The sequence below is a fragment of the Rhipicephalus microplus genome, chromosome 1 (genome assembly GCF_043290135.1).
Source record: "Rhipicephalus microplus isolate Deutch F79 chromosome 1, USDA_Rmic, whole genome shotgun sequence".
In the NCBI taxonomy this organism is placed as follows: Eukaryota; Metazoa; Arthropoda; class Arachnida; order Ixodida; family Ixodidae; genus Rhipicephalus; species Rhipicephalus microplus.
This window is the reverse complement of record NC_134700.1, coordinates 160,798,577-160,811,250: the sequence shown is the minus strand read 5'-3', so window position 1 is coordinate 160,811,250 and position 12,674 is coordinate 160,798,577. Positions and strand designations below refer to the sequence as shown.

The 12,674-nt window shown below is 46.3% G+C and overlaps 1 protein-coding gene across 1 annotated transcript; it reads right to left on the bottom strand.

The window, feature by feature from the left end:
• Positions 1 to 1,125: 1,125 nt before the first annotated feature.
• LOC142765913 (gamma-secretase subunit Aph-1-like) lies at positions 1,126 to 9,919 on the bottom strand. Its single transcript, XM_075867719.1, has 2 exons — positions 9,474 to 9,919; positions 1,126 to 1,462 (listed from the first exon to the last, which is right to left on the bottom strand). Exons 1-2 carry the CDS (start codon positions 9,917 to 9,919, stop codon positions 1,126 to 1,128), a joined length of 783 nt encoding a protein of 260 aa, XP_075723834.1.
• Between the last annotated feature and the right edge of the window lie 2,755 nt (positions 9,920 to 12,674).

Here is a 12,674-nt window from a genome sequence, read left to right as displayed (position 1 = left end):
TAACCTTGCTTGAACTTCTGATCTCATGCACAAGACCACATTGCCGAACGTCAGCCCAGGGACCATGACCCCTTCTCATATTCCTCTCACAACATCATACCTCTTGTAATTCCTCAGCGCCCTATTTTTCATCACTGCTGCATTTCTGTTACATTTAGCCGTCACGTATATTTTGTCATCTCTTAGGTACTCGGTCCCATTGCTTATCCATACGCCCAGATATCAGATATTTGTATTTATCTGTTATCTCTAGCGTGACTTCCTGCATCCTAAGCTCACAACCTTCATTACCATTAAAAATCATGACTGCTGATTTTCCCTTACTGAATCTGAAATCTAACCTATCTCCCTCATTACCGCAGATGTCCGTCAATCTCTGCAAATCTTCCTTGTTTACCAAAACCAAACCAAATCGCAGTGCGGCTCTGTGGGCGAATAGTAAACAAAGGAAAATAAGAGTGGAAAGTTGGTTGCCCAAGCTTAGGCTAGATAACGCTACGTGTCCGTAAAACGCGTGTTTTCAATTTTTGCGGGAGATTTGAAATTATCGGAACTCCATGTCCGATTGGCTATGGGTCCGTAGCGAAGGAGTTCATATGCAACTTCGTTATAAAAAGTTTGAGTGTATTCATACGTGCACGTTGGGCCATTGCGATTTTGGTGTAGTATATCAAGCTAACGAAAGAGCCTCGAGAGCACAAAGACATAACTAGCTAGATAAATGGCCCTAAAGCACGTGCCTTTAGTTTGCTGAAAAAAAAAAATGCTTCACGTGAAAAAAAAAATCACTGCCATTACCGTTTACCGAGTGTGAAAAATGGCAAGCAAAATGGCAAGCCAAATGGCAAGCCAAATGGCAAGCAAATCATGCAAAGCAAGAACGCACTGCTTTTATATATGGCCTCCAAGACAACCAGTTTAAGGAGACATGGTGCCTGGATGAAGCCGTTTTCTAGCTCCTGAGACACACGCGTGAGCCTGTAAAACCGTTTATTAGGAAATGGCGCGAAATTGAAAAGTTAAAAAGTTGCTAAAGGAGATCGTGAGGTAGGCATCTTGACCTCCAGCAGGCCCAGCTTGAAGTGCCTCTCGCGGCCGAGCTTTCGCACAGCCGCCTTGCTCTGGCTACGCCGTCTCGTGCTCGGAGCCTTCGGGCGAGCTGCTGCCTTGTGCGTGACCCAGTCGGGACCAGGCGCGACCGGCCTGGCCGCCGGTTACGACGAAGGCCACGGCGGCCGTCAAAAAGAGGAGGCCCACGATGGCGGCCAGCGGTATCCCGAAGTGTCCGCGCGAGTACATCAGCGTGGCGCCTGAGGCGAACATGTGTGCTACTAGCGGGAAGGCGATCAGCAGCGTGCTCTGAAGGCACAGGGCTTGGAAGGCGACCACGCTCCACAGGGTGTGCAGCACCGTCAGAATGCCCGTGGTCAATGCCGACGCCAGGATGAACGATTCAGGAATGCTGCGTAAAGGTGAACAAGAAAACGGCCATAGCCGACTGTGCAAAACTGTTACCACAATTTTCTTTCCTGTACAGCAGAAGAATTGCCGCGCGGTGTGTGTAATGATGACATGGTAATACGAAAAAGTTACGTGAAACATATCCAAGCAATGTTTGTCTTAAGTGTGTTCAAAATACTTTGGGACTGCATACGTTTCAAGCAGTGCTGCCGAATGTCGGAGAGCAAAAATCGCTAGATTGAAGCGTAATAAGTAGGTAAACAAACCTAGCAAGGAGCTAAAAAAAGTAGCTAAATTATTTTGCCAAGCATTTGTCTGGCATTTTCTCAAGTGCAACAAATTTACTGGCAGCTGTGTTAATTTACAGATTATAAACAAAACTATATGAAATGTTTTCTTGCGCGCTACTACGCAGAATACCAATGATCTGAAAGAAAAGTGTTCTCGGTTTGATTCCATTTGATTGCAATAATTTAAGGCAGGTGGGTTTTATATATATATATATATATATATATATATATATATATAATTGTTTGAACGTTCCGACAAGGCAGGCCTGTCTTCGTTCCTGGACGAAGGAACGTTGGAAGAAACACACATTTTTGCACGTTTGTCCGTCGTTCCTTAACGCATGCAAAGCACTGGGTCTGCAGAAACACTTCTTTATATATATATATATATATATATATATATATATATATATATATATATATATATATATATATATATATATATATATATATGTCATCTTTCTTCTTTAATAATTATCACTAGGTAGATAAGGAGAAAACTCCAAAAGGACAATAGGACAACGCGTTGGAGGAGCAAGAGATCATTTTCTTGTTTTAATTAGTGAATTACCGATGTGTCCGGAAGTCAAAGTGCATGCAAGGTTCACGCAGGTGAAGCAACACCAAGGTCATGCTTTTACGGGAATATGGACGCTCACTTCACCACCGTGTAGATTTTTCAACACGAAAGTGTTTTACGCCGTGGTCCACCACGGCTCCGCTGACGTACTTACGGAACTACATCGAAAAATATATATTGAAAGACTCCAAAGAAAAAATCGGGAGGCAAGCATTCGTCGCGCGGATTTGAACCAGCACCATTTCGATTTTCAGCGCGTGATGCTAACCACAGTATACGCCACGAAGCGTACTTTGAGTACGCTTCGTGCTTTGCTAACGGGAAGCGATTTATGTACACCATACACCGTTTGGAAGTCCTCGGAGCTTCGAAACTTTGGTGTGTTTTCGTTATGAGTGGCAAGATGGCGGGACGAGCTCGCGTTGGCCAAAGCTACCGCGGCTAAAGCCCAAGAAGGCTTTAACGTTGGCTCCTCCACGGAGTGGTCTCTCCTGCGCGCGAGCTTATCATATTCGTAATTTGGGAGAGGACGAAGGTCACTTCGCGTGCTGTCGCGACCACGTTTATGAAAGGAGCACACTGCTGACACACGAACTTTTTCAAGTAACCATGGAATGAATTCACTGGAAGAGATGATTGCCTCACGAAATCAACGCTGCAAAAATTTTAAGAATATGTCCAGTGCGAGTGGTGTTACAAAGGTTTGTCCCATGCTGCATTCGCCTTCTCTCCTCTCGGCCCGTCGAACGCGCTGGAAGCTAAGCAGGGAGGGATGGCAGGGCCACAGAAAAACGTCACGCGCGCATCGCGACCTTGAGCACTTCTAAATGCGAAGCATTTCTTAGGGATCTTCGGTGACTTTGAGCGTATCTATCTATCTATCTATCTATCTATCTATCTATCTATCTATCTATCTATCTATCTATCTATCTATCTATCTATCTATCTATCTATCTATCTATCTATATATCTATCTATCTATCTATCTATCTATCTATCTATCTATCTATCTATCTATCTATCTATCTATCTATCTATCTATCTATCTATCTATCTATCTATCTATCTATCTATCTATCTATCTATCTATCTATCTATCTATCTATCTATCTATCTATCTATCTATCTATCTATCTATCTATCTATCTATCTATCTATCTATCTATCTATCTATCTATCTATCTATCTATCTATCTATCTATCTATCTATCTATCTATCTATCTATCTATCTATCTATCTATCTATCTATCTATCTATCTATCTATCTATCTATCTATGGATCGATCTAGCCGCTTACATTTGGGTGCTCTCGTGGTCACCCCCTTAACTTGGCATGAACCAAATTAGCATGGGAGGGTAAAATGGTTCGACGAATATGACGCGCTGGTAAAAAGATGAACAATGTCACAATCCCGCCGCGTACGTCGTCAATCACTTCTCGCCAGACAGTGGCACATACCCACGGGCGGGTATATGCCGTTGGTATGCGGGTACGTGCCACAGGTGATAGACAGTGCCTACCTCGGAACAACGAGAACCCACATGGGCAATTTTAATGTGCGAGCGTTAAAAAATACTCGACATTGGTAGCGTAGACCCGACGAATGCAAAGAATAAATGTCAGGGTCTCAGCTGGAATCCAACCTAAGCATTCTGCGTGGCAATGAAGCATTTTACTACAGAGCTACGCCAGGTCTCAGAACTATACTTTTCAAATAGACGCTAATCTTTGTGAAAAGTCAATAGTGGTTGCAATGCTGCCTACCCAATTTTATAAACATTACTCATGTACTCCTTTGATAGAGTCATCCCGTCGGGTTAACGCCAATTGTGGTTATTTGCCATACGCTGAAGTTGATTTATGTAGTATAGTCCAGGGCCAGCATCTTCGCGAACATCTGCGCTTCATATCAGCTTCTGATGTTGCTAATACGCATGTTCCAGATGGCATCGTTACGCAAGTGCAAAGATCTGGTTATATAAACATCTGCAACTCTTCAAGTTATATCTGTGCGTGCAACATTTGTACGTATACCTAGCGTCATTTTATGACGCGTCGCACAATTCATAATTGCAACACAGTCACCTTCCCTCCACACACTTCACATAGCGTCGATTCTCAGGTACGTGGGATCTGCCGATTTTTTAGTATTTTTTTTTCTTCGAATGCGCGGTTTCTTTAGTGTGATCGCGCGCGCACGCGTCAAGGAGGATTAAAGAAAAAATTCCCTTGCCACGCGTGTACAAGTAGCGGCCTCCCGCGGCGATATTTGTAACGAGTGAGCGCGCCAAGTTCAAATCAGCCAGTGGCTGATCATGGGCTTACTACGTGTGATTTTTCGGCACATTGCGTGGTTTGTCAAGAGAAGAGACAGCAATTTTTTGCTTTCTTTGATAGTTTATTGTGAATTCTAGGCCGCGTCCTGCGCTATAATATTCGGCTCGCGTGTTGTAGAAAGCCTTTACTACTGATCGGCAGCGTTTGCTGACCATGCTCAAAAAGTGTTGCAGGGCCCCTTTAACGATCACTCTACTATGGAAAAGCTGTTAGCCGTCCCGTGGGCCTCACACTTGATGAGGCCCTGTTAACAAAAATTACGGCGTGAATGAGTTCACGACGTCGAATAAGATGCGTTTGCCCGCAGGAAAAAAAAAAGGCTGCGTTTTTAGATAAGGTGGTTAAGGATTTAGAGTACTTGATACTCTACTATGGGAGAGCATATAGCCATAGAGTAACATAGATATAGCCGTCCCGGAACAAGGATTCCATGGGACGAGCGTGTGTTTAGAAACAGTGTTCAACGATTTTGAGTACTTGGTACTCTACTATGGGAGAGCAGGAAGCCGTCCCACTATACATAAAAGATCTCATGCAGCTGTGTGTGTAGAAAACAGTGGGCAACGACTTGGAGTACTAGAGGTACTCTACTACGGGAGAGCTTAAAGCCGTCCCGTTGGCAGCTCTGTGTGTTTAGATAGAGTTGATAACGATTTAGAGCACGAAGTACTCTACTATAGAAGAGCATAAGCCGTCCCGTTAAGAGGATGCGTTAAGAAGAATTGGTTAACGATTTAGAGTACTGGGCACTCTACTATGGGAGAGCTGAGAGCCGTCCCTTGGAAACGGAGCCTCACAACCGTGGTACTGAGGCTCACACTTAATTATATAATTTAATACATTGGCATGATACGTGGAGTGCCAGACGACGATGAAGCTGTGGAAAAGCGACCCCATAGGGTGCGCCGGTGACATGTCTATTTGTACGCGTTGTTTTTCAGTGATTGGTGGTCTTTTCATCATGTGCTTGTCGACAATAGACCGTATATGATATCTCTATCTGACCTTTTTTTGAGGTCACTTGTCATTCCATGGTGCCACATTTTCTTGAATATGGCCGCGTGATCTTCGTTGTTGAATGTTGTAATAATGAAAGTGTCGCGCTGGGTGAAACCGGCATGCGGAAGGCAAAAACCACAGCATATTCACGGAATGATTGATTGATATGTGGAGTTTAACGTCCCAAAACCACTGTATGATTATGAGAGACGCCGTAGTGGAGGACTCCGGAAATTTAGACCACCTGGGGTTCTTTAACGTGCACCCAAATCTGAGCACACGGGCCTACAACATTTCCGCCTCCATCGGAAATGCAGCCGCCACAGCCGGGATTCGAACCCGCGCCCTGCGGGTCAGCAGCCGAGTACCTTAGCCACTAGACCACCACGGCGGGGCCATATTCACGGAATGAACGATGATGAGTGAGCGAAGTATCCGTCAATCCGCCCGTGCTTTCGTCCGTTCGTTTCTTTTTGCTTCTGTCCATACGTGCGTCCGTCCTTGCTTCCGTCCGTGCCACCTTCCGTGTATGCGTTCATACGTGCGTTCGTCCCTCCGGCCGTCCCTCCGGCATTCGTCCGTGCGTCAATTCGTCCGTTTCTGCGTCCCTCCGTCCGTGATGACATAGAAACATAAAAACCGTAATGACATAGAAGAAAAAACGGAAAAGAAAACACACTGTTCAACGCAGAGATGTGGTTTAGTTGATGAGATTACAGCCTGTGGATTTTAACAAGCGCAGCGGAATAAAAGAAAATAATCAGACTTGTAAACAGGACGGGCACGGAAGTTTACTGACACTATGGGTTTTGCGAACGTCTGTATATTTTCATCGCGTTATATCAGTAAACTTACATTGGAAGTCTAGCGCTCGTCCTGTTTACGTATCCTTTTCATTCATGTTTGTTCCGCTGCGTTTGCAAAAATGCACAAAAAAGCACCCCTGGGAAGTGGCGTCGTTGCAGGGCTTGACGTCCCCGCATGGGAAGCCTAATCCCGGCAACTAATATTTGCTGGTTGCTGTCAGTAAAGATCATTCCTCCCTAATATGTCAGACACGCACATTCCAAGCTTCGCTTAATTGCCTCCATTCTCCCGATAGGGGAAGAGATCCCCGAATTTATTTTAAATAGGAAAATTCAGATCGGCTACGTCGGTTAAGTGGTACACGCCGCACATGCTGCAAACCTGGGTTGTTAAGCGCGACATCCATTGTATACTCGTCGGCAAACAAGTAAGGTCCTGTCAATCAAGCCTGCGTTGCGCTGATTCGTGCTTGCACAGCGTGCGCTGCGCATGTGTGGATGACGTGTGCAATGCTGCGGCTCGTCACGGGTTATCTGTTCCACAAGCTGCCGCGAATGCAGCGCCACGTATCGGCGGTACTTTCTTTTGCCTCGTGATACGGGATAATGTAGGGACGCCTAATGACATAGAGACTGTAATCACGGATTATTTTTCCAGTAAGGAAGTTGTATTGTGCACACAACTTGTACATAAACAAACGAAACAACGAAAACAAGTAAGAACAGTACCAATCTTACAAATTAGTACTAAAGGGCAGTAGGCGCAGTATAAGTGCTTTTCTACAGGGCAGCACTATGGAAGTGCCGCTTGTTTGCGACCTTGAAATGCAATTGAAAAAAAAAGTTCAGTCTATTCATATTGCAAGAAGGATGCTTAATTATGTCACTATAATTGACGATATTTCTACTTAAAATAGTATCTAGTCACCTGTTCTGGCCAGTATAATTCTACTTAGGCGTTCTGTTCTCTTTTTACATCTTGCATTGGTTTTCTTATATTCGAAAGACGTTACGAAAGAGCTGGTCTTCTATTTTCTGGACCGGCAATGAGGTGACCACTTTGGACACGTACACGTGGTGGTATATTCTAACTATCTTGTATATTCTAACTCTCAACTCTAACAAATCTAAATGCATGTCAATAACCCGGCGATCTATTTATCCCCCCTGTACCTACAGAATTAACGCCGTTCCTCTCCAGCATGTCTCTTCATATAAGTACCTCGGCGTTTACATTACCAACAATCTATCTTGGCACACGAATGTTACCTACATCTGTAATAACGCTAACCGAACGCTAGGATACTTACGCCGCAACTTTTCTCGCGCTCCGCTGTCCCTCAAAATTCTACTATACCGATCACTAATTCGCCCAAAGCTTGAGTACGCGTCCGCTATATGGGATCCCGTGCAGCAAAATTTAATCAACGCGTTAGAATCTGTTCAGAACCGCTCAGCTCGGTTCATTTGTTCTAATTATTCCCGTACTGCTAGCATATCAGAAATGAAATCTAACCTTGACCTGCCCAATTTAACTGTCCGGAGGAAACTGGCGCGACTCCATTTTTTTCATAAGATATTTTTTCACAATCCATCAATGAAGCGAGACCTCATTTCACAACCGTCATACCACTCATCGCGCATTGATCACCAGCACAAGGTTGCCATTCCGTTTTGCCGCACCAAATTCTATTCAGCAGCCTTCTTACCGAAAACAGCCGCCTATTGGAACCACCTTCCCTCTTCCGTTGTAACAATAACAGACCCTTTGTTATTCAAGACTGCAATTTCTCAGCAATGTTTGTAACTATACGCAGTTTCCATTATCTATCTTTGTCTTGTATGTGCTTGAATTCTTACTTATACATTTTTAGTTGACTTATGTTGCCTTCCTAATTTGCGCATCTGACACTTGTTTTTTTATTTTGTCTTTTTTTTCTTGTATGTTATAAAATGTTGTACCCACCCCCTCTGTAATGCCCTACGGGCCCGGAGGGTATTCCAATAAATAAAATAAATAAATAAATATCGTACAGAGGACGTCTCGCAAAAATGCACGCACACGCATCGCATGAAATTCCAGAATTTCCAACCAGCACGTGCCTTATCTTTCGGAGGATGGAAAACGACTGACGTCAAGCAGACATCTCATCAAACTAACGAAGTGTTGGATCTTTCGATGATTGATATGTGAGGTTTAACGTCCCAAAACCACCATTTGATTATGAGAGACGCCGTAGTTGAGGGCGCCGGAAATTTCGACCACCTGGGGTTCTTTAACGTGCACCCAAATCTGAGCACACGGGCCTACAACATTTCCGCTTCTATCGGAAATGCAGCCGCCGCAGCCGGCATTCGAGCCCGCGACCTCCGGGTCAGCAGCCGAGTACCTTAGCCACTAGACTACCGCGGCGGGGCGGGTTGGATCTTTTGTCCTTCCGTCTTCAGAGTCTATACGCGCTATTTGACTCTTGGAAACTAAACCCCGCTCACTGTCGCCAAACGATTCAAGGCGTTACTGCATCTATGACAGTTTTTAGAGATGCCAACGTCAAGGTAATCTAGCCGCTCGGCTCTCGACTTTTAGCGAATAAAAAATTCATATGACGTGGTAAGTATGTACTTTTCCAGTGAGCCTTCCCTTCATTTTTTTATGACCAGAACTCAAAATTGACACATAGATCTCCGTTTTAGGATTATACCTTCCTCCTTCATTCTTCCTAGCGTGTACCAGTGCTCTGTCTTGCAAGGATAGATAATCTAGGCAAGGTGATACGGTTGTCATCTTGCAACATCAGTAACGCGCTCAATGACTAAGACAAAAGATCGTGTAGGAACGGAAACGGTTGTGTTTCACGTGAGTCTACGCGCATGCCTATTGTTTATATGAGCCCACTTGTCGCTGCGACGAAGTGCATCAGGGCATGTGAATCCGCAGTGACCACCGAGGCGAATCGCGATGGGAAACCGTGCCGTGTGGAGCTACCATGAGACGTACCTCTTGGCGGTACCCGCCACACCAGGAGGAACTCCCGCATCGGCAATGTCCGCCAGCGGGTTGAGCAGTGAGCAGGCTCCACTGGCGACGCCGAAGCCGAGGCCCGAAGCGTACGCCAGCGCAGCCCTGCTCCGAGCGAGTTGCGCATCTCCGGCGAGTGCAGCCAACTTGAGCGAGTGGTCCACCTTGCGCAGCGCCTGTAGGGTGGCGAGTCGGGCGCCCTCTTGGAAGAGCACGGCGATGGCCACGATCACGTCCAGGGATGAGCCGAGCGGCGAGAGCACGAACCAGGCGAGCGAGGACAGCAGCAGCGACAGTATCCAGCTGAAGGAGGACAGCAGCAGCACCACGACTCGGCTTGGGTGTCGCGCGATGGTCAGCGCGAACATGGACAGCGCCGGTCCGAAGCCCAGCAGGCCGTATCCCAGGCTTTCACTTGCCGTCATGATCGATACATGGGTTTTTCTCCGGCTGGCTCTGGAGACGTTCTTGTTCTGGTTCACGTATTAACTGTGACGCAGACCCACTGTGTGGGACTGGCTAAAAATTGAGTGGTTTTATAAAATAGTATGATGTTTTAGAATAATTTAAAGACATATGCCAGTCATCACGTCATTGCATAGGATGTAGTCGAGGTATTCACGCAGTAATGTTTGGTCAGAAGGGTTAGTAACGATACGATAAATAGCAGTTGTTGGCAAACGTGAATGCGGAAATTTGAACATACATGCACAGGTAGGTAGTTAATGTGAATTAGATATAGAGGACTAAAGGCAGAGCTATGTGGCACGTCTAGAGTCCAGTATCTCTCCTGGAACAACTCCTAAATTTTTCTTCTTGCCCTCTTAGCATTAAACCATTGATAGTCTTTTTGCGTACCAGTTTCTAAATAGGGGCTTTAACGTCCATGGTCACTATAGTCGTAACTTGTCAAAAACTTGTACATCCTCCATGGTGCCCACATGTGGGCTTGCTCTTTGTTAGCCACTGTCACACAACTAGTAAAAGCCAGGTACGTACAAAAATGTATGCACGGTGTACTTCAAGTAACCCTCGACCAGGCAATTTTTGCCAGAAACCAATGGCACTTGCGTGACCTGTCAAGTCCTGGCCGACACTTACGATGTCGTCGCTTCGTGTCCTGCCAGCCTACCTTCTTGTTCATCCCCCTTCCTTATCACAACTAGACAGCTAGGCTTGGGAGGAATACCTACGAGACTGCTTCACCTTGGATGTTCGACGCTCCTTAGTGAAGCGCGCCTGGGCAGCGGCCACCTATATATATTGGTGTCCCGCAATATGGTGAAAGTGGGCAGGTGACCAAACAGGGGCGACCCAGCACGCCCGTGAAGCGGCGTCGAGGCAAGCCCTTGACGTCCCCTCATGGGAGGCTTAGGCCCGGCCACCTATGGTTTCTTATAATAAAGTTTATTCCTCCTCCTCCTCCTCCTCCTCCTCCTCCTCATCCTCCGCAATATATTCTGGCTGCTCAAGCATGCAGTTCAGTAACTCTGAGGTTACTCTTAATAAATAAAGATGTATTTTACCACCTTGAACAGCTTCGTGAAATTGATTTAGCGCCTCACAAATCGACCGCCGTTAGGAATTTTAGAGTACGAGCAGAATTGGAGAGTCGTCACACGCTGTATGCAATAGCTCTCGCTCTTCTCTCTGTCACGAACGAGCGCTCAAAAAAGGGCGCGCCGCCAAATTCTTGCTACCAAGCACCGGAGAAACACCTCTAGGTCAACGATAAAGAAGAAAACAAGCATCCAAAGACTCCCCAGGCGCGCCGTCTCTCTCACCTCAGAAGCGTAGGTTCGTCGACGAACCTCCTCACATCGGCGGCCGAGCAAGCCCTGGAAGGTTTTCGAGGGAAAGGGACGTGGTGATGCAGAGTTGCGTCATGTGTCGCGGACGGCCCTCAAAACATCTCGCTCTTTCCCCAGCCTCGGCGGCGCATCGCGCCAACGGAAAGGATGAGAATTTTCGGGAATCTAGCGCGAAGGGTATTTAACCGAGCAGCAGAGATGGCAGATGAGGAGAAGAAGGAATTTCACGCCAGTGTGCGTAGGGTGTTTCCGCCGTGTTGTCGGCGATGCCTTTGGTCCTCAGTGACAAAGGAAAAGAAGAAGGAATTGTGCGCCAGAGTGCGTAGGGTGTTCCGTCATGTCGTCGGCGAAGCCTTTGATCCTCAGTGACAAAGGAGAAGATGAAGAGGATTCCCACCTGAGGGGTAAAGACTCGTGCTACAGGCAGGTGTGTGTCTACCGCCAGCGAGCGAAGATGCGTGGCAACAGCTGCGCGTGGGAAGCCGACGTGTTACCGGCGAAGAAGTTTAGTGCTTGGAGAGCGGCCCATATAAGACGCGAGGTTTCCTGGAAGAGAAACTTCGGGGCAGCGGAACGACAACAACGCTGGACAATGAGTGAGTGGTTCTCGGAAGAGTATCATTCAGACTTTTGTTCCAAGGACTTTGGACTGAATAAGTTTTCGAACTCTTTAGTCTTTAAGTGTCTTGGTTGTTCGATGCATGCGACTGCATTGTAGTGCGTATTGTTGTTTGTGTCCGTTGTTTAGAGTGTGGCTGATCGTACTGTGTAGTACGTTGTTTGATTGGTGCGATATCGTATTCAACTAATGTCGAGTGTGCATATTTGTGTATCGTTTTGATCTGCCAATATTGAGAATATAGTTTTGTTTTGTTTATCAACTCTCGGCTCTGACTTGTTATTTGGGCCACAGCCGGCGTCCACTGGCACGCCAAATAGGACCACTTCTAAATTGTTTACGCTTTCGTGGTGCAGTTCGGGGGGCCATTATTTCGTCCCTTAGAATTAGCCCGGCTATCGCCTCCCTAATTAACGGGACCTGTGACACTCTCCTACCGACAAACGCTCTGGAAGCTAAGTAAGGAGGAACGGACCGGGGAAAAGAATCACGTGTCATGACCTTGAGCACTTATAAGGATGAAGCATCTTACGGAGGCTTGTCCCTTGTCCGTTGTCCATCGTATTAGCTATACGCCATGACGATGAAGAATAAGCGCGTTATCTCATGCAAGACACCTGCTATCGATTACGCTGAATACTCGAGTGGACCCTGCTGTGCGAATGCGTATAGAAGCGCGTTCCAGACCATGGAGCATTTACTTTTTCTCATGGATGAAGACAGACGTAAGGCGCGGGAAGCGGTGGCTCA

Coding starts and splice junctions, on each gene's coding strand:
- LOC142765913 (XM_075867719.1), bottom strand. CDS start 9,919: ATGACGGCAAGTGAAAGCCTGGGATACGGCCTGCTGGGCTTCGGACCG. Junction 1,463..9,473: donor GTGGCGGGTACCGCCAAGAG/GTACGTCTCATG, acceptor ACCTTTACGCAG/CATTCCTGAATCGTTCATCC.